General features: G+C 43.0%; 1 protein-coding gene across 1 annotated transcript; it reads left to right on the forward strand.

Moving 5' to 3' along the window:
• Positions 1 to 748: 748 nt before the first annotated feature.
• On the forward strand, positions 749 to 10,279 carry AKAP4 (A-kinase anchoring protein 4). Its single transcript, XM_014827165.3, has 6 exons — positions 749 to 880; positions 2,401 to 2,496; positions 3,609 to 3,659; positions 4,201 to 4,302; positions 7,225 to 9,363; positions 9,955 to 10,279. The coding sequence occupies exons 2-6, from the start codon at positions 2,401 to 2,403 to the stop codon at positions 10,108 to 10,110; spliced, it is 2,544 nt and encodes an 847-aa protein (XP_014682651.1). The 5' UTR covers positions 749 to 880; the 3' UTR covers positions 10,111 to 10,279.
• Positions 10,280 to 23,008: the final 12,729 nt, after the last annotated feature.

Raw genomic sequence — 23,008 nt, forward strand, 5'->3', positions numbered from 1 at the left:
TTTAGGAAAGTATGGAGGGTTGAGGAAAAGAAGCAACATCTTGGGTCAGATTGGAAGGGTCATCACAGCATCCAAATTGACAAGAAAAAGTTATTCCAAGGTCCTACGAAATAGCCTACTCTGATAACTACAAAGGTAGGGGCATCTTCTGATTTCGTTTTGACTAGCTAAGGGGGTGTCTTGATTATGAGGTGAAACCACAGAAGCTGCTAAGGCAGCCTCCAACTCTGTATTTTCATAATTTTATTCAGGATGCCTAGAAAGGACTTTGACATACATTTCTCTGTTTCTACACAGAAATCTAAGGATCTCTTGCTACGTAACTCTGAATCCCAAGTGCCAAATCCAAAGAGAAATAAGCTAAGATGTGAAAATTAATACTGTTTCATTCACAAAGGCTGGTGGTAATTCTGTACATGAAAATTACAGACCTCCACTAAACTGGTAACTAATATGATTAGATTGTTCTGAAAGTCTAGGAAGAAGAGGGAAGAGAAAGGAGGTCTCAAGGGGTTGTGAGCTGGACAAAATGTGAAAGAAATATGTGTACTCTCCTAGACAGAACAGAAAAAGTTTGCCACACGGCAGACAGCCTGATGTGCTTTTGACGTGAGGGGCTACTGATGTGCCAGCCTGCCACGCCTTTGCTGAGGTTGCTATGGTTTCAGGCATTGTGACCCAATAAACTCTGCTGTCACACCCCAGGGTTAAAGACAGCAGGGAAAAGCCTGGCCCATCAGTCTCGTCCAACAGCTGACGGGGGTGGCAGCCAGCTCCAAGTGCCCAAAAACTTGGCACAGCCCAGTTCCATCTAAAGGGGCACATCTCCCTTCTGGGTGGACGCTTTCAGCCAAAAGTCTAAAACAACTTCATCATCAAGGTAATAAGTTCATATATTTTTTTTTTTACAGTTCTTTAGGATTTTGACTGAGACTATATCCAAATCACATGAGGGACTTCTGTGCCTCCCCCTCTTTTTTTCTAGACTAGTGGTCTCTAGCTCTTGAAAAAAAGAAACTCCCTCTTCTGAGGGTGTGGGAAGCCTTTTCCTAAATCTTTTTCAGGGATTTGCAGAGATTCTTGCCGGGAGAACTCAAGAAGATCTTGGGAGAATGGTAAAGTATAGGGATGTAGTATTATTTCTCATGTGAAAGGATAGCCTCAGAGGATAGCTGTTATAAAAATGTTGAGAGAGAGAGACATGGAAAGAGGGAGGGAGAGAGTGGGAGGGAGAATGGAGGAATGAGAGAGGGAGGAAGGGAGAAAAAAAGGGAGGGAAGAGAGAGGGAGAGGGAGGAAGGGAGGGAAGGAGGAAGGGAGGAAGTGAGAGAGGGAGGAGGAGGAAAGGAGGGAGGGAAGGAGGCAGGGAGGAGAAGAGAAGGGGGAAGGAGGGGGAGGGAGGGAGCTAGAGATTAAAGAGGTCTAAATTTCGAAGGAAGTTGGGGGAAAGGAATTCAATAACTCTCTAATACTTGGCGAAAACAGGTTTCTCTTACTAAATTTTAAAAAGAAATCAAATTCAAGCCCAAGATACCAAAACAACTGTGTCTTACACAGCAAAAAATAGTGCCTTCTGCCATTTCCTCTTTCCCTTTAGTTCCGGACTGGGGTCAGAGATGGTAAGGGGGGTTGAAGGAAGTTGGCAGAGATTATGTTTCCTTTTAAAAATAAAATTAAACTTGGTCTGACGGGATCAGGGTCTGGTCTTCCCTCAGACATTTGTCTCTTGGTTATATCAATGGCTTTTAGACTGAGTTTTCTCAACATTCAGAGACTTGTTCTACATGTTGGAATCGTATATGTTGTTTTAATAAAAAGGACTATTTATTCACTCTACCGGTATTGACCTTAGTCTTTTCCAATAGCCCTACGTGGTAAGTATTACGGCTATTTACCTAATTTCACTTTCTTTAATGTAATGAGAAAGCCTGTGGTTGAGCTAAAATTCAGTTAAAGGGGATAAGGTGAACTTGATTCCCAAAAGTGAGTAAAGAAAAGCGGAGACAGGTGAGATTTAGTTAGTGCCGTTGGGTAGAAGTAAATCACTAAATTTAATCCCCACAGTTTCTAGATATCCTTTTAAATTTACTTCCCAGCCTGCCATTTTTCCTGACTGGTGTTCTCCCAAGTCAATATGATACTCCCATGGTTCCAAATACTTGGTGTGGGAAGTCTAAATTAAAGGAGACTATATTGTGCTAAAAGATGATGATCCCGATCATCAAGTTCAAACGCTTCAGAGTGTCCTTCCGCCACTGCGCACCCCAGCAGTTCCTAGCCTAAACCTATATGAAACACGAAGACGGGTTTCAGGAAGCCCGCCAGAGATTCTTATCCAAACTGAGCCAGTTTCTAGAAACCATACATAAGTCTTTCAGATTTCTTTTCTTTCTCTTTCAGATGTCTGATCATATTGACTGGTTACACAGCCATAGGGACGTGTGCAAGGTAGATCTCTACAGCCAAACGGGACAGCAAGATCAGAGCCGGAAAGTGGTATGATATAAAATGATTCCTACTAAGGAGTAGAAAGGATTGGGGTATGGGTATAGATATCCCAGAGCCCAGGATAGACTAACGGAGGGTGATACTGTGACTTCTGCAGGAAACCAAGCTCAGTAAGGTCTGTGGGGGACCAGCGGGTTTATACGTCACAATGGGACAAATCAAAGGGGCAGGATGGGGAGTGATGTACAGCAGCTGGGGGAGGGGGGCGGGGTTTGGAGGAGGAACGTGGGGGGGGTGGGGGGGAGGGGGATGAGGGGGCGGCGGGGTGGGGGGGGGCGGGGCGGGGGGGGGCGGGGACCTGAGGGGAGGGAGGAGTGGTGGTTGCTGAGCTACCAGGCCCTATTACCTAACACCTCTGAAGTCATAATAATGTTGCCTAGCTACCGGTAAGTTACACTAAAGTGGGGCTCCCTTAGGAGGGCAAAATACTTCATGCTGTTTCCCAAATTTCAAGTGATTTGCCTAGTATTTCACACTTTTATCATGTTCAATGCCACTTATACTATTATTTACTCAATATGTATTTCTGCAATGTCTTTAAAATTGACTTACATTTAAAAATTGCCGTCACCCTAAGCAATATTATCCATAATATCACAGGTTTGATGTTCTAATATGTATTTTTCCTAATACACAACAAAAAATGCACCTATTAAACACAGAAATGCTTATCCATGTACCACCTAAAATCTTCTATAGCATCAATAGTAAAATACCACATTTGGGGAACACTAGTGTAGTTGAAAATGTTCTAAACTGGGAGCCAGGAGAATCAAGTTCTAATACATTTCACTTTTGAGTTTGTGTCAGCCTTCTCAATAAATGTAGACATTGTGTTTTGAGCCTCTCCCTAACAGGTAGGTATCCTCATTTAGGAAACGTAGTAATGCAAAGATTCTGTCTGCCTAATGATAATCATTATATTAACGTTGATTGAGTGCTTGCTATGTATAGACGCTCTGCTAAAAGCTTCACATGTACTATCTCACTCAATCCTCAGGAGAACACTGTAAGGTAGGTGCTATTATCTTCTCCCAGAAAGGGAAATTACAGCCTTTTCTCTAGAGTTTTTCTAAATTCACCCCCCTAATTCGATGCAGATATGCTTTGTCGATGTGTCCACCTTGACAGCAGAAGATAAAGATTCCAAGGTGGGTATTCTCTGCTCCTCTCAGAATTGGGATGGGTGGGAAACCGCTGAGAAGGCTTATCAGTGACAGCATGAGGAAAGGGAAAGGTTGTGGCAGAGGATAGAAAGATGGAGGGGACTCAGGTGGAAAGCCATCATTCTCATGAGCCCAGGATCCCTGGTTCAGAATTTACTGTCACTCTAGATACGAAATCTCATTTTAAACTCTGTTTAAGTTGCTGGTAGGGCTGAAAGAATGGAAGATAGCATGTCAGAAAAGTGAAAAAAAAACCCTGTTCAAAAGGTTGATGATTAATGGATATGGTTCCTAAGACTGATGGCTTTGTGAATACCTCCCAGGGGTGGGGGGAGTAGTAATTTATGGGAGGAACTTTATCTCATTCTTCAGAGATTAGCTAGCACTACAAGCCTACTTCTCCTTCAGAAAGAAAAGTGACAATAAGAGACATGACACTTATGCTTTGAAGTAGTAGCCTACGGGGCAGCTTGGGGATGTCTCAAAAAGCAACTGTTCATAAGAATCTCACCCCTTAATTCCATAGGATGCTGGTGGTTCCAATTCAGACGGTGGCTTAAACCTGGAGAATCTGGAAGAAAAAGAGATTATTGTGATCAAGGATACTGAAAAGCAAGACCAGTCTAAGGTATACTTAGCCTCTGAGTCCACCGTTTCTAATTCTCAGAGCCCAATGCTGAGTCTGAGGACTCTGGTACAGAGATAGTAAGAGAACTACTGTCAAACAGGCCCATAAATTTGAATATTATGACATTCTAGAGAACACAAGCTTAAGTTCAGAGTCACGGTAAGTTCAATGCCCAGGTATCTAACAACGGCACTAATCACAGAGGCTCGGATGCCTTTCTTGATTTCAGGTACCTACTTCAAACAGAATCTTGCTATTCTCATCCTAGCAAACATATGGGCTTATAAGCAAGATCCTGTGCAATGTTCTTTGCTGGCTTGTAGTCGATTTCTGTGCCCTACATTGCCCAGCGTTCGACAATGAAGAACGAAGATATGGAGCAGAGAGGATCCACGATGACCAAGAGCTGTGGTTGCCTGGTCCCCACCCTGTTGTCTAAGAGATTACCCAGGCTGTCGGGTAGCATAAAGTTAGAAGCAATTAGACTTGCACACCACTGTCACATACAGAATCTTTTTGCTTTTGTGTAAATATCCTAAATTATATCTGTTAGGCCTCTAGTTTGGGGCGGGCATTAGAGCACATGTCAAGTCACCCTCACAGCCCTATAAGCCTAGAGTGGCCGGTATTGGAACAGTATATTCAGCTTTAGCACAAAGGAGTCAACTATTTCTTGTTCTGTGTCCCTAGGCTCACGTTATAACCAGAAACATCATTTCTGGCCCCAGACACCTTTGGAGTGATGAGAGCGGCCTCTGAGGAAGGAAAAACCAGTTACAAAATATTCTCCAAAGGGTTTTGGGTTCAGTTGGGGGTAGCCAACTCCATTTTGGAGTCTTAAGAAAGGGATAAATTACACCTTGTGTTTATTTTTAAAGAGCAGCCCATATTTCCTACACACAATGCAGATCTCCTTGATTGTAACTTAAGCCCATTTGCAAAAAGTTGACTTTATCATGACCTCACATTTCCAGGAATTCAGCGAAAAGAGAAGAGATGAAGCAATGGAAGGGGCAAAGAGGGCAATGGTACTTAGCACTGAGTGGAAGATGTGGAAGATGTGCACGACACAAATACACATATCTAGACATGGGCATACACAGTCACAAGCATGTATATTCTCTCTATATATGATATATATACATATATATTATATACAATGTATATGTATGTATGTATATGTACACATATGTACATATGTACATATACATTATATATACATATATAATATGTGTGTGTACACACACATATAAATTTACACAAAGTGACACACACATTGATATATACATTTATATACGTTAAAAAAATGATTTATGGGGCTGGCCCCATGGCTGAGTGGTTAAGTTTGCACGCTCCGCCTTCAGCGGCCTGGAGTTTCACCGGTTTGGATCCTGGGTGTGGACATGGCACCACTCATCAAGCCATGTTGAGGCGGTGTCCCACATGCCACAACTAGAAGGACCCACAACTGAAATATACAACTACGTACTGGGGGGATAGGGGGAGAAAAAGCAGGGGGGAAAAAAAAGATTGGCAACAGTTGTTAGCTCAGGTGCCAATCTTTAAAAACAAAATGACTTATACAAGCAATGACACACACAGGCCTGGCTACATGTGACACTGACAAATACATACAAGCATGGATATAACAAACATATATATTGACCTATTCATAAATAATGACTTACACATGTATACAAAGATATACAGTTATACAGAGTCAGATGCATTGACATGCCCACATGTGACACACATAAACGTGGATATATAAATCCATGCACACCATGTATAAACATAATCTCACACATGTTAACACACACAAGCCTTAATCAAAACATAGTGACCATACAGACTCAGGTTTTGGAATACACATTTATAAATATACCTCATGTCGATAACACGCATACAAACTCAAAGTGACAGATATTCATTAACTCATGTTTGTATGTATTGATACACACAATGAGATAAATGCAATGACATCCCCTCTCATGTATTCACACACATACTCAAATGTCAGCGTGTGTGCAACACTGACACACATTCTCAAGCAGTGACATAGCATCTTATAAATATAGCATAAATTGATACCCTATCTATTGACATACACAGTCTTTATACAATCACCTATTTGTACATGTTCATATTTTAACATACACACTTATAAATATATTATACATTATACATTAATTAGACATTAATATATTAATAAGTATGTATGTTAATTTATGCTTTAACATATATAAATATATTTATAGCTGCATGATACATGATATTGGATTTATATCATAAACATATATGCAGATCACTCAAATCAATACTTGCTCATTTATATATTCAGAGACACACTGACATACACACTCAGTTTTACATTCACATGTGTATAAAATATACACACTAACATGCATGTTGGCCTGTACAGTAGACATATACAATGGGTATTGATGTCAACACATTATTACACAGGCTTCCACATAGTCAGTCACACATGTGCATTGACATACATATATGCATGCACATACACACAGGCACATTTTCACATACTAACAATACAGACTGACATTCTCACAACTATTGAGATGTTCACACTCATGAATTGCTATATTGGTGTGCATATACACACACAACAGACTCTGACACATTTTTGACACATATTGAGATAAGCACAAATACTCAGATAAAACTGACAAATATATTGATAACACGTGTGTAAAGTGTACAAATATATATATTCTGAGCTTTTGTTGCTGCCACTTGTGCTTGAAAGTGTATTAATGGGTATAATTGTGTGTTATGTTCCCATGAAAATCCTAAAGGTCAAATCCCTAATCTGTGCTATTTAGAAGATGTATCTTCTAAATAAAATAAGGAAAAGAAGTAGCCTACCCAGACTCTTATGGATAGGTGTTCTTCTTTTTCTAGACGGAGGGATCTGTGTGCCTTTTCAAACAAACTCCCTCTGATCACATATGTGTCTTCAACTGGCTTCTCAGTGATCTCCAGAAGTATGCTTTGGGTTTCCAACACGCACTGAGCCCCTCAGCCTCTAGCTGTAAGCATAAAGTAGGAGAAACAGAGGGTAAATTCCATAAATTACCCTCTGGGAACTGCTACAGAGTCTATGCTGATCAGCTGAACATGGATTATGTGACCAACGGACCTCAAAGCCGACATCTAGAAATGACAGCAGCCAAAAACACCAACAATAACCAGAGCCCTTCCACTCCCTCACCCAAATCTCCTAACACTCAGAGGGCAGTTATCTCTCCTGGTGGCGAATGTTCCGTGGACGACCTTTCATTCTATATCAACCGACTATCTTCTTTGGTAATCCAGATGGCCCGTAAAGAAATCAAGGAGAAGTTGGAAGGTAGAAACAAATGCTTTCATCATTCAATCTATCCACCTCCTGGGGACAAAGGGAAGAACAGCCTCCGCAGTGCTTTGAGCAAGATCGCTTCTGAAATGGCCCATGATGCTGTAGAAGTGACCTCTGCAGAAATGCGGGGCACTGGGGAGGACAGCAGAGATGGCGGGCGGAAAACCTTTATGTATAGTGAGTTATCCAACAAGAGCAAGAGCGGAGACAAACAGATGTTCCAAAGAGATAGCAAGGAATTCGCAGACTCCATTAGCAAAGGACTCATGGTTTACGCAAATCAAGTGGCTTCTGACATGATGTTCTCCGTTATGAAGACCTTGAAAGTGCATAGCTCTGGGAAGCCGATCCCAGCCTGTGTGGTGCTGAAGAGAGTGTTGTTAAAACACACCAAGGAAATTGTGTCCGATTTGATTGATTCCTGCATGAAGAACCTACATAACATCACTGGGGTCCTGATGACTGACTCAGACTTTGTCTCAGCTGTCAAGAGAAATCTTTTCAACCACGGGAAACAAAATGCGGCAGATATCATGGAGGCCATGCTGAAGCGCCTGGTCGGTGCCCTACTTGGCGAGAAGAAGGAGACTAAATCACAGAGTGTCTCGTATGCATCCTTGAAAGCTGGGTCCCAAGATCCCAAGTGCAAGAACCAAAGTCTCGAATTCTCAGCCATGAAAGCTGAAATGAAGGGGAAGGACCAGGGCAAAATGAGACCAGAGCAGTGCAAGTCCTTGACCAGTGCTGAGAAAGTCGGTGAACACATCCTTAAGGAGAGCCTGACCATGTGGAATCAAAAGCAGGGAAACCAAGGCAAGATGACTAGCAAACCATGTGCCAATAGGGAGGAAAAAAGAGAAAAGATCAGCCCTTCCACAGATTCACTCGCGAAGGACTTGATTGTCTCCGCTCTTATGCTGATCCAGTACCATTTGACCCAGCAGGCCAAGGGCAAAGATCTATATGAAGAAGACTGTCCTGGTTCTTCCACAAGCTACACAGCTCGGAGTGCCCAATACGAAAAGTGTGGAAGTGGCCAAACTGCCAAGGCTCTTTCAATGAAACATCTAGAGTCTCGTGGAGCTCCTGGACCCTCCACCTCTCTAAAGGAGAATCAACATGTGAACTGCCAGAAGCTGGATATGTCAAACATTGTTCTGACGCTGATCCAGAAACTGCTTGGTGAGAGCTCGTTCAACTGTGATGATATATCTGAAGGTGAGAACAAGCATTCTGAGCCCAGTACAAGCAAAGGAACTTCCATGTTCAAGAGGCCTGACAGAGGGGAAGAACAATGCCAGGAGAATCAAGAACTTGACTTTGCCAGTGGGCTGAAGCAAGTGAACCGGCAATTTATAGATCAACTTGTGGAATCGGTGATGAAGCTGTGCCTTATCATGGCTAAGTACGGCAACAATGGGGCAGCCCTTGCTGAGTTGGAAGAACAAGCAGCCTCGGTGAACAACGCCAATTACCAGGCCAGTGGCTCCAGACGTAGTCAGAGTGGTGTGATGCCACAGAACTATCAAGACTCTTCTGGGCCCCAAGTCATCGTCAATAATCATTGCTCAACAAGTAGCTTGCAGAAGCAGCTCCAGGCGGTCCTTCAGTGGATTGCGGCCTCCCAATTTAACATCCCTACGCTCTACTTCATGGGAGATGATGATGGACAACTGGAGAAGGTAAGCAATGCCACAAGACATAAGAAGAAAGAGGGTTGGAATGGGGAGGGACAGTGAGGCAGAACTGTACTTAGAGCCCAAGAGCAGTCCACACACACACATACACACACACACAACCCACAGCTGCATTTCCTACATTAGATGAATTCCAGAGAAATAAATAAATAAAATACTGAACCAAACTATTTTCAGTTCAGGACCTGAGCCAGGCAATCCTCCCTACTTCCAGTCTCATAGTTTTTTAGGGAGACAGGAGAACAGCAACCCCTAACCTTGACCTAGTAATCGGCACAGACTAACTGAAGGATCCAGCACCTGGTGAGAAGTACTTAGTGAACACAATTGATTCCAGAGTTTGTTTTTTGAAGCTCAAAAAGAAAGTAACTTTGGCATTTTGATCTATGTCATTAGAGGAGGGTCAAGGAAAAAGGAAAGCCATGTCAGCAGTCTCCAGTCCTGGATCTGCGGCAGGCTTTACTCTAATCCTAGAATCATGGATAGGAAGGTGGGTGAGGGGTAGTTCACTTTATCCATCTGGGTCCCTTCTCTAAAAGCATCATGTGACTCAAGCTATTTCTGCTCTCGCCACAGCTTCCCGAAGTTTCGGCTAAGGCAGCAGAGAAGGGCTACAGCGTGGGAGATCTTCTTCAGGAGGTCATGAAGTTTGCCAAGGAACAACAACTGGATGAAGCCGTGGGAAACGTGGCCAAAAAACAACTGCTAGACTGGCTGCTCACTAACCTGTGAGCTAACAACTCCTTCCACTCCTCTTAATTTACTACCCCCAGCAGCATTCCCTCCCAGCCGGAGCACCCCTACCATGAGGCCAGTGAACTGCGTGCTACACGACTGTGTTTCCCAATACATCTGAGCAGTTGGGCTGTGCAAATACAGGGTGTCCAATGAGCTGGGCAAAAGCATGAATAAAAAAATGAAAAAAATGTGACTGTTTTCTTGATCAGACATATCTGAGTCAAAGGAGAGGAACTTGTCCAATTCCAAGGACTGGTGATACAATGTCAGACTTGTGTTCAGATCTTACCCTGGGTTTTTGCTGAGTACCCAAGAGACAGGGATATAACCCATGTCCAGGTCCCTAAATAACCTGATTTGCCCAAATAATCTCAGTTCACAATCTATTTCGAGTTTTGCCACCAGTGGCCTCCCTGTTTCTCCCAGAATTGCCCACCTAACTTGATAATCCCTCTTCTAATCCCAAGGATGCCGCTTTCTTGGTCTCTGTTAAGAGTTTTCAGGGGCCCGGCCCCGTGGCTGAGTGGTTAAGTGCGCGCGCTCCGCTGCAGCAGCCCAGGGTTTCGCCGGTTGGGATCCTGGGTGCGAACATGGCACCGCTCGTCAGGCCACGTTGAGGCGGTGTCCCACATGCCACAACCAGAAGGACCCACAACTAAAATATACAACTATGTACTGGGGGGATTGGGGGAGAAAAAGAAAAAAAAAGATTGGCAACAGTTGTTAGCTCAGGTGCCAATCTTTAAAAGAAAAAAAAGAGTTTTCAGATGGGCTGGCTTAGAGGAAAAACAAACTGAAGAAAGTATGCTATCCGTGGACATTGCCCCCTCTTGCCACATACACACCCCTAGTGTTCACTGCACATGGCTAAATAGTATCCAGAACTACAGTGGGATCTGATCCTCCCCCATGTGTGAATAAAACTCCCTTAAAAGTCATTTGCGGGGCCAGCCAGGTGGCACAGAGGTTAAGTTCACACGTTCTGCTTCGGTGGCCTGGGGTTCGCGATTCGGATCCCAGGTGCGGACATGGTACCGCTTGGCAAGCCATGCTGTGGCAGGCGTCCCACATATAAAGTAGAGGAAGATGCGCACGGATGTTAGCTCAGGACCAGTCTTCCTCAGCAAAAAGAGGAGGACTGGCAGCAGTTAGCTCGGGGATAATCTTCCTCAAAAAAAAAAAAAAGTCATTTCCTTCAATTGATATTTCCTTGTCTTCCATCAGTCTGAGACAAAAATTTTCCAAGAATGGTAAATTCCTCATGGTTGCTGTATATGAATCCCAATGTCTCCTTTAAGACTTTCACTAAGTTCTGAGATTTGTTATATGCTTCTCAAAAGTCAATCACAATGCTAGAATTCATTGCCAATCAGATCAAGGTAGTGGTTTCAACCATGTGGTTCTCTTTTAGTTAGTTTGCTGTGGCGTACCCTAGCACCTTTGAGGTGCCCATGGCTTAGTAGAACAAGCACAGGATGTGGCATTCTTCCGGACTCAAAAGTCAAAACTTCTGCCTCTTACTAGTTGCATGGCCTTATGAAGTCACCTAGACTCTGAGCCAGTTTCTTTATCTGTAAAATGTAGCCAAAAATTACTTTTACTGTTTAGAGGTTAGAGGAATGGATGCCACAATGCTTTGCACAAGGTGAATCTTGTTATAAATGTAAATATGTGAAAGAAGTTGTACTTCTCAAAGCCCATCCTAATACAGTTGCAAGTGTTCTTGATACATTTCCAAACTGAAAGCAAGATTCTCTGAGTATGGGACCCAGAGAGGCACTTTTGGCAGGAGGTAAGAGGTACAGAGGCAAACTTTGCCAACTTCTCCACAATGCCTGGACCAGTCAGAAGGCAGGGCTCTTCAAAGCAGGGCCTTTAAAACTCCCAGCCCAGAGGAAAGCTAATCAAACCTTTTCCAGTCACACCCCACCCCAAGAAAATCTTTGGAGCTGAGCCACCACAGATCCTTCTTTTTGTCCTTGAAGAAAATCCTTAATAAACAAATCCTGGGACCAGGGCTGCATTTCTGATGACTCACTCCTCTCTGAGCACAGCTGGGTCCCATAGTAGTTTACTTCCTTGATTAAATTGGCTCTTGACTTGCTCCTGATTTTTATTATGAGGCCGCCTTGGGGATTCCTTGGAATGTGGAAATAGAGCAAAGGAAGTTATATGTTGTGTTAAATGAAGGGGTTGGGGCAAAATGGTCTCTAAGAGCCTTTCCAGTTCTGACATTTGAGTCTAAGAAAGAGTTTCTTTTCCATAATTTCTCAGGGAAACTTGTGTGGATGAGGTAAGCTCAGGGTGAGGAAACTTGATTTTTGCCAGAGCTAACTGACAGACTCCAGCAGAGAAAGGAATGCTTTGGGCCACGAAGGGCCCTGACAAGGATCTGGAGGAGCTCAACAGTCCTTGGGGTTTATTCCTGGAGGGTGAGACCCTGGCCTTTCATCTCTCTAAATGAAGAAGTGATCCCAGGCATCCTATTAGCAATGTGGCCATGCTCAGTGCCAGCAGCTGGAAATGGACAAGGACTTTTGCTGAGCTTAGAGCCCTATATGTAGTAGGAAAGGGATGACAGGAGTAGAAGGAGAAGGAAAACATGATTATCTCCTGGCAGACGATGTAATTGGTTTGATGTCTCTGAGAGTTTTAGTCTCTCTGAACTTTAGGCCTCCATTTCAAAAGAAAGCTGTGAGCAGAACTCCTCCGGCAGATTACTGCAGGACCAGGGCTAGGCTGAGGCGAGAGGCACTTGCCTCAGGGGCAAAATTTAAGGGGGCACCAAAAAACTCAGTAACCAAGGTAAATAGTATTTTAATGCACTATTGAAAAAACCCCGAATATTAATACCAAAAAATCCATGATGAACAAAATATCAAAGATTCTATTACAAATGATCAGTAACAGTGCCATGCCAAACCATAATGGAGCGTGAGGCAAAGGAAAAATTGGTAAGACTGGTTTTACGGGAGTAACACTTTATGGGAGATTGCCAAGGCAGCATTTAGAGAATGTATTGCCCTGAAAGCCTATATCAGGACAAAAAAATAACAGTGAATTAAGTCCCTACCTAAAGAACTTAGGAAGGGAACAAATCACCAATCAAACAAGTTTAAGAAAGGGGAAATCAAATTTGGAACAAGGAAAAAAAAACAGAAAATGAAATTTCACTTAAACTTAAAAAAAATCAGGGATGAGGAGAGGGATGTTTCAATATTTTCTCTCTTAACATAAGAGTACATCTTTCCAAACAAAAGCTCATATTAGGCTAATTCTGGCTAAAAACAGGAACCACACAGGATTGCCCCTGTTAAAATTCTTCTTTAAAATAGTTCCAATAATGAAAGAAGAGAAGGAAGTAAAAAGTAGAAATATAGAAGTAGAAATAAAAATGCCACTTTTGCAAATGATATATTTGTACATCCATGAAAGTCAAATCCCCAAATACCAGAGGTGATGAATGAGTTTTGCAACGGTATAGAAGATACTTATGAGCTGTAAGAATTTGCCATCAACTAAAACAGTTCCAGCTCCTTTCTCTCCAGTGACTCAAAGACACGTAAAAAGCCCAGCAGTTCCCCTGCACTAAAATCTCTGTGGTGTCAGAACATGAAGTAAAATCTAAGAGAATCTGTTGAATTTCTATACCCCAGAGCCACCCAGCCAGAAAGAGGAGAGTCTAATTACCATCGTGACAATAATATTTAACACTTGGGTATTAAGGAAGGCAAGAAATGACATTTATAGAGCACTTACTGAGTGCCAGAAACTACTAGGTACTTTAATTCTTTCAAAAACCTCATGAGATGGTTTGTTATTAGCTGTTTTTACAGATGAGAAATTAGAGGCTCGGGTATAAAGAACTTTTCAAGGTCATAAGATCAGTAAGTGGGACAGTTGGGATTCAAATCCAGGTTTGCCTCACGTCAAATACGATGCTCTTTCCATTCTATCACAGTGTCTTCTTATTAATTGAGAATCTGTGTTTATTAAAAAAAAACTATAAAACATGAATAGAAAAATAAAGGAAAACATAAATAGAAAAATAGACCATGCTCCTGACTAATAAAACTATATAAAATAACTAATTCAACATGTAGGTCTCATCTAACGCCAATTTAAATCTTTATGGGATAGTCTCAAAGTATCTCCCCCAAGATATTTATTAAATGCAAAGAGAAAAATAGTAACTTTACAATGGATAAGCCCATCAGTCACACCTTAATTATGTCATCAGGGTTATCATCAGTATAGACATATTGGTGTCATGTACCTCCTGATGTGATGTCAAGAGAAGGGCACATCACCTCTGTGGCATTCTTGCCAAAAATCCATAATCCCAGTCTAATCATGAGAAACTATTAGATAAACCTAAACTGACAGACATTGCACAAAATACCTGACCAAAGTTCTAAGGGAACATTTTAGAGTTATGAAATGTTGACTGTGTATCTTGATAGGGGAGGCATTTAATATATGTGTAGACATTTCTCAAGACTCATCAAACTGTACACTTCTGATTAGTGAATATTATTCTATCTAAATTATATCTCAATAAAGTTCATCTTAAAATATATTTAAACTTAATACCTGTAGGAAAAAAAATTCCCCTCCCACTGTTGACAAGTTTCTTTGCTATTCTGCCTCTTTCCAGAAAATCTCCAATTTAGCAAGTCTTTCTGATTTCGGGCTCTGAGCCACCCTTAACTTGTGGCCCTCCCTCCTGCTCCTTCTACTTGTCTGGAGTGGCCCAGGACAGGCCCTGGGAAGCTCCCTCTTTATGAGAACTTCCCTCCCAGATCCCAGCTACAAATCCAAAGTGAGGTTTCCAGCTCAACTCCTTCTTGTCATGAAAGTCTCCTCCTCAGGAAAGCCTTCCTTCCCTATCCTATCTCCTACAGTTACTTTTCATTACACCACCCTGTTTTATTTTCATCACACGGATATAGCATTTTTATTATTATTTACTTGCTTATTGACTGTCTCCTCCCACTAGAATGGTAACTCCAGGAGCACAGGGACCTGTCTTGTTCCCTACTGTATCTTGGTGCCCAGCACAGCGCCTGTGCATAGTAGCCATTAAATAAATGTTTATCTAATGAATAACGATTCACCTATTTCAGTGTTCCCTGGTGGGGAAAAATAACATTAAATGGGGAAACAGAAAATTCATCACTAACCATGGCCACTCAATATAGCCAACTTTCAGTTTCCTCACCTCAAAAAGCTAATCAAGACCTTTCATATCTACCTCTCTGGAGGTGCTATGCAGATCAAAGAGGCAAGCAAGGTGAAAATGTTTGAAATGTGCCTAAATGTGCCCATTAAAGCTTCAATGCAAAATAATAATAATAATAATAAAGTCTAACATTTACTGAGCTTTTACTATGTGTCTTCTAATGCTTTCTACTATTAGGTCCTTAATCCTCCCAACAACCCTATGAGGCAGGTACTATTATCATCCCATTTTGCAGATGAGGCAACTGAGGCCCACGGGTGCTGAGTAACTTGCTCAAGTTCATATAGTTAGGAAGTGGTAAAGTTGGGATTCAAACACAGTCCTGGCTCCAAAGTTTCATACTACTGCTTCATAGAATATAAGGACCTTGTCCATAATGTCATATGTCAGGATGAGTCCTGGCACAGCGCAGGTAATACTGACAGAAGGAAGTAGGCACATATAAGATGTGACAGGAACCTTGGGAGTGGGGTGGATAGTTGACTGGGAGGAATCCTGGCTGGTGGATAGGCAGAGATTTCCAAAGGGTATTGCAGGCATAGGCCAAGGGCCGGAAGAGCCGAAAGCTGCCCCAAGCAGCAGGCATCTCAATAAGCAAGCAGAGACAGCTCCTGGGATTCACGGAGCAGGCAATATCCCCAAGTGCAAGCATAATTGATGGTCAAAAGGCATCCTAGAAGAACAAACTGGTAATTTGCATTTGCTCACAGTGCCCAGGGCCACTACTGCTGGGGGATGCCAGGCAATCAGAGAGAAAGAACAATGTCAGACAAGCTGGCACATGTGCTCCCTGGTAGGGAATAAGGGCGGTCCATGATGGTGTCCAATTAGTGCTCCTGAGAGCCAGACTGCATGAGGCAGGGGGAGAAAAGAGTTATGAGACACTTGGGGTGCTCAGGGCATTTACCAATCACTATGAAAGTATTTGGATATTTTAACAGCCAGTAGGGCTATACCAGTGTCTAAAGCTGGAATGCCAGCCCTAGGTTGGAAATTCGTTACTTTCTCCCATGTTCCTCAAGCCTCAGGGTCTGGCTAAAACCTGAATTCGAGGTAACATCTGAGGTGAATCCAGCTGAGGGAAGGGTGGGAGGGAGGGAACCCATAAGTTGCTCCTTCTGACTCACACAACTCTATCCTAGCTTTGATCACACTGTATTATAATGTCCTGTTTACATGTCTGTCTTTCCTGTGGACTATAAGTAGCATGGAATAAATGGATATGAAGGGCCTCCCACCTACTGGGCAGCCCATCAATCAATGTTTGCTGAATAACAGCTAACATGTATAGTGTGCTGACTTTGTGCCAGGCCTCTCATCCGGTCCTCACAGCACGCCTGTTGGTAGCCCCATTTTGCAACTGAAGAAATGAAGGCAGAGAGGATCAGAAACTCGCCAATATCTGGGATTAAGCCTTGGCAACCTGATTCTGGAGTCTGTACTCTTAACTACTATGCTTGATCTGGTGGCTGGGGGTGCTCATACATGTACAAAAGTTCAGAGATGAATAAAGCATGGCCTGTTTAAGAACTGGAGAGACATACAATAGCTGGAGTGTAGAGAGTGTGAAGGGGAAGTAATGGGTGACAAAGCTAGAAAAGTCAGCTGCCATCAGATTGTGAAGGACCTTGTATATCATAGTTAAAATTTTGGACTCACTTCTAAGGTCAGTGAAAAACCATTTGAGCCCAGCAGTTTCAGGGTGAGATTTGTGTTCTGGAACGCACGCTCGGTCTGCTGTGGGAAGGATGGATTGGAGGCAGCGTTGTGCCGCTCAACTGTTATTTACTTCCTTTGTTTATTTTTGTTCCTTTCCTTCCCTTCATTTTTCATTTTAAAATGCCAGTCTCACTGGACTTTACTGAAGGTTAAGAGGATTTATCCACATCTGGGCCAACACATCTCTTGAGGGGCAGGTGGGGGAGGTAAAGGGTGCCCCTTATGACTGGCTGGAAATCCCCAGGAGCCAACTGGTGAAGGGGAGAGTAGTAGGTTTTCCCCTTCCTTTCCTGACGCTGCACTTTGTCTCACAGCCTGTATTTGGCACTCTCACTCCCACCAGATGCTAGGAGTAGTAGACTCCAGATCCTGTGCTCCCCCCACGCCCAAATGACAAATAGGTATATTTTCTCTGACCCTGAAGTGGTTTCACACGACAGCTCCCAGAAACTATAAATCCTGTCCCAGAACTTGGCAGGAGGGAGAAGCAAAGGCAAACACCCAGACCTGCTAAACTGCCTCTTGGGAGTCTGATAGCATCTGTCTCCTAGAGACCTTGCTTTTGGAAAAGAAATTTCTCCTGTCTGAGATTTCAGGTGCCTTTGTCACTCAGCCCTGTGGTACAGACTGTCGGCTGAAGGGAAGAAGAGGCTTACCAGGAAAATCTCTTCTGGCACCAAATGGTCCACTTTCAAACTGACATGGTAACTTGGTTCTCCTCATCCTGATGCAACCTCTAGACCGAGCACACCTAGAATGACTTTCGTCATGTATCTCTATCCTCCTTCAAATATACTCTTGAGGTTTCCATCCTACTTCCCTGGCCCTTCCTTCTCATTCTGTAACAAAATCCCCTTTCTCTGCCCACGTGACAAATTTTAGAGTACCCCAGGATCTAGCCTCAGCTCACTGCTCTTCTCACCACCCCCACTCCCTAGCTGCACCTGCTTTGCAAAGGGTTGGAGGAAGGCCCAGCTGAAACATTGCCAAAGAGAACTAGTGCCAGAGTTTGGGTCCTGAAGGAAACAAAGAACCAGAGGAGGCAGAGCTGGGTCTGAGATGAAGTTCTCACAGTGGTGCTTCTTCACTGAAGGTCCTGGAACTTTTTACATTGCAGATTACCAGGCCCTACCTAAGGAAAGTCTGCATTCCTTAGTTTTGGGCTGCAGCACAGGCACATGTATTTCGAAAAATCTTCTCCAAGTGATATTCTATTACCCCTTTATATTTTGAAAAAATTAAAACCTACATAAAATTGTAAGATTAGTACAATGAATATCCATATACCCTTTATGAAGTCTCACCAGTTATTAATACTCTGCCATCTACCTTTATCTATCCATCTAGTACACAACTGACTAAAATTTTGTATATATAATAATTATTAAAATAATAATTATTTTGCTAAACCATTTGAAAAGTAATTGCAAACATCATGATATTTAACCCTAAATACCTCAGTGTGTATCTCCTAGGAACAAGGACATTCTTCCACATACAATTCATATTCATTTTTTCTTAAATATCCCAATAATGGCCTCTATAGCCATTCCTCCCTACCCCATCCAAAATTCATATATTGCATTTAGTTATCCTTTAGTCTTCTGTAATCTAGAATAGTTCCCCAGCCTTTCTGCTGGTCTTTCATGACACCGACATTTTTTGAGCCCAGGCCAGCAGTTTTGCAGAATACCTGAGAGATTTTGATCCATAGCCAAGGCTGGGAACAGCTTAAAGAGTACTTTACTTTGGAGAGATCATAACCAGTCAATGAACTAAAAGGCAGGCCTAAGGCCAAAATGGAGGGTTAGGAACTGCATGAAAACTAGAAGGAGGTCAGGAGTGAAGTGAGGAAGGGTGGTGGCTGGGCAGGTTGGATGGCTGAAAAATATAAGGTCACAACAGCTATTCTTCCTATGGTTACAAATACTCAAATACACCCAGCAGTGATTCCACGGTGATTTCTTCTGTCTTCTCACCTGTCTCCTGCGCCCCAGGTGCTTATTTTGAACTGTCTTTGGGACACGAACATTTATTGAACATATGCTATGTGTCAGGCACTGTTCTAAGTACATTACATGTATTACCTAATTTAACCTTTACCACAACAAACTCTCCAGGAGGCAGGAATTATGATTGTCCCTGTTTGATGGGTGAGCAAAGTGAAGTACAGAGAGGTGGTAACTTGCTCAGGGTCACACAGCTAGTAAGAGGGGTACCAGAATTTGAACCCAGGCAGTTCTAGCTCCAGAGCTCTCAGTCTTTTTTTATTTTTTAAATTATTATTCAATAAAATTGACTTTTTTTCTTTTGGTTTACAGTTCTATGAATTTTGACACATGTATAGACTCATGCAACCACCGCCACACTCAGGATACAGAACAATTCCATCACTCCAATAAACTTCCTTCCTGCTATCCCTTTAAGAGGCAGCACCCCGCCCCCGCCCCCGCCCACCGACACCCCTCCCCGCCCCCGCCCCCACCACCAGTGGAGAATGTTGCTATTTTTGTTTCGTTCCTTCTGCAGGCCATTCCCAAAGTCAGTTTGTCATTTGGGTTCTTTAAGTTTTGCAGTTAACTGTTTTTTCCCTTGTATTTGCCAACCAGTAGTCAGTTGGATCCTCGGGGAGGACCGTTTAGTTCAGTTCTCAGTCTCCGTTATGCTAGTTGGGATCAGTTTAACGCACGCAGTCAGTTGGATCCTCGGGGAGGACCGTTTAGTTCAGTTCTCAGTCTCCGTTATGCTAGTTGGGATCAGTTTAACGCACGCAGATAGTCAGTTGGATCCTCGGGGAGGACCGTTTAGTTCAGTTCTCAGTCTCCGTTATGCTAGTTGGGATCAGTTTAACGCACGCAGTCAGTTGGATCCTCGGGGAGGACCGTTTAGTTCAGTTCTCAGTCTCCGTTATGCTAGTTGGGATCAGTTTAACGCACGCAGTCAGTTGGATCCTCGGGGAGGACCGTTTAGTTCAGTTCTCAGTCTCCGTTATGCTAGTTGGGATCAGTTTAACGCACGCAGTCAGTTGGATCCTCGGGGAGGACCGTTTAGTTCAGTTCTCAGTCTCCGTTATGCTAGTTGGGATCAGTTTAACGCACGCAGTCAGTTGGATCCTCGGGGAGGACCGTTTAGTTCAGTTCTCAGTCTCCGTTATGCTAGTTGGGATCAGTTGCACGCAGATAGTCAGTTGGATCCTCGGGGAGGACCGTTTAGTTCAGTTCTCAGTCTCCGTTATGCTAGTTGGGATCAGTTTAACGCACGCAGAGGTCTAGGGTAAACCGAAGAGTTCATAAACAGTTTTACCGGGCCGCTTTCCTGAGGTCCTCACTCTCCATTATCTTTCCCGTATTTTCTGGTTCCCTGGACTGCCATTTTGGGTCCTCTAGGCTAGAAGTAAACCATGTCCGGGTTGCGCTGTGACTAGGGCCAAGTGGAAGGGGACAAGGAGAGGGGAGACAGAGACAAAAAGAAAGCAATGGGTTTTGGCCCCTTTCCCTTAGAGCTGCAGGTCCATTGAACAGAGAGGAAGGTTCCCCTTAGGAGTTTTGGCTGCTGCCAATTTCCGTTCCAGGCTGCTCTTTGCCACTGCTGTGACCTCTACTGTTGGACGACCTGGTGACTGAGGCGCGAGGGAACGAAAAAAGAGGGGGAAAAAAAAGCACCTGGCTATTTCCTCCACTCTCTCTGGGCTTTAGGATTTGGGCTTTAGGATTTCCCTCTGCTGCCAGAATAGAGGCTTTCTCCTAGATCTCTGTCTGCACCACAGTGCTCACTTCCGGTTTTCAGAATTTGAGTTCATGCTCAGAGATGCTGGACGAACAAAGATGTTAAACTTACCACCAGTTTGGTGGTACTTTTAATTCTCATGTTCTCTGATCTACCTGCTGATATTTACTTTTCAGAGTTCTCAAATAGTTACTCATGCATTCTGTACAAGTTTTATAGTCAAACTCAGTGAGAGAGAAAGAGAGGTGTGTTTACTCCATCATACCCAGAATCAAAAAATCAACCCTCACTTTTAAATCCCATGCCCTAGTGCCTCTCCACATAAATGTTCCATAGACATCATGAGATCATCATGTGCCAATCGGATTTCCTTACCTATTCACTGGTCTTACTTCTTCCAGTTATCCCTTCTCAACCAACCTCACCATCGTTCACCCAGTTGTGCAAGCCAGAATCCTGGGCGTGTCTGACTCGCCCCTCTCCATGATGTCCACATCCAATCACTCATTGATCTTTGCTTCTCCCTATTTCCACTATGTTAAATTATTCAGGCCTTTATTCTTTACCATCTGGATTATTGCTACAGTGAGCTAATTGGTATAATTGGCTATTTTTTTAACTTTCTACTTTTTAAACTTTATATTGGATATATAGAGAAAAGCACACAAGTTTATAAACTTGATATATTATCAGAAATTATCACAAACCGAACCTGCCCATGATCAAGGAGCAGAACATCACCAGAATTCAAAAGCCCCTCTTGTGCTCCCTCTCAAACACTACCCATTTCCTTCTCTCTATAGGTGACCACTATACTGCTTTTCAACACCACAGCTTGGTTCTGCCATTTTAAAAACTTTATGTATAAATAGAATCATACTGTATGATTTTTTTGTGCCTAGTTTCCTTAGCTTAATATTATGTTTGTGAGATTCAATTATGTTGTTGCTGGTTGTTTTATTCTTCCTGTTGCATAATATTCCATTGTATGTTAAATCGTCCATTTTATGGTTGATGGACGTTTGGGTTGTTTCCAGTTTGGACCTATTAAGAATAGTGCCACTATGGGGGCTGGCCCCGTGGCCGAGTGGTTAAGTTCGTGCACTCCGCTGCAGGCGGTCCAGTGTTTCGTTGGTTCGAATCCTGGGCACGGACATGGCACTGCTCATCAGACCACACTGAGGCAGTGTCCCACATGCCACAACTAGAAGGACCCACAACGAAGAATATACAACTATGTACCGGGGGGCTTTGGGGAGAAAAAGGAAAAAAGTAAAATCTTAAAAAAATAAAAAGAATAGTGCCACTATGAATGCTCCTATACATGTCTTTTGGTGGCCATAAACACTCATTTATACTGGACATATACCTACAGATGATATTTCTAACATAATTACGTTCAACTTTAATAGATACTGATAAACTCTTTACCAGAGTGGTTGTACCAATTTGTACTTCCACCAGTAGTATATGACAGTTCTGTTGCTCTGTAGCTGGATAATATTTTTAGAGATTAATATATTTTTTCTCCCTGTACATTCCTGTTTTTCTTTTCTTCCCTCAAGCAGGTGGCTGGTTCTGGCCCTCTTGGACACCACGAGGTTTGTACCAGGGCAGAAAGCTGACATTTCCCATAATTTCCCATAACACTTTCTGGCTTTTGTTCACAACACCGTTGAGCCCCAGAGGGAGGAAAAAGATTGCCAGTAAGGAAAATAACATCTTGGAAGAAACTGAAAGGGAGAAGGATTTTCCCAGGTTGAAAAAGAGATTCCCCCAACATAAGGGGAGAAGAGAAAGAGCTCTATGTATTCCAGAGTGACAGAGCCTGGCCTGGCTTCTGGGTAGTGTGTGGGGAAGGTCCCAGAGAGAAGTGGTGAAGTGGGAATCTAGGATGGTAAGACTGTAAGCAAAGCTCTTTCACAAATGCATCAGAGTGCTGCTGGACCTGAAGGGCCTTGCGCAGGGGCCGATGGATATTTCAGCATGAACCAGCCTGCACAGATGACTTGATGACTAAAGGGCCATACCCGATGTCCTGATGCATATAAAATCCCAGAGCTAAGGCACAACTCTGCATGAAGGGTCCCAAGAAGTACTAAAGTTGAGTTTCCCCCTAGACTTATGGGATTGGGAGCTCAAAATAGAATTATTAACTCTGATTTGTAAAGAGATGTGATATTTCTTATCCATCTGAGTTGTGGA

The sequence above is a fragment of the Equus asinus genome, chromosome X, assembly GCF_041296235.1.
Source record: "Equus asinus isolate D_3611 breed Donkey chromosome X, EquAss-T2T_v2, whole genome shotgun sequence".
Taxonomy (NCBI): Eukaryota; Metazoa; Chordata; class Mammalia; order Perissodactyla; family Equidae; genus Equus; species Equus asinus.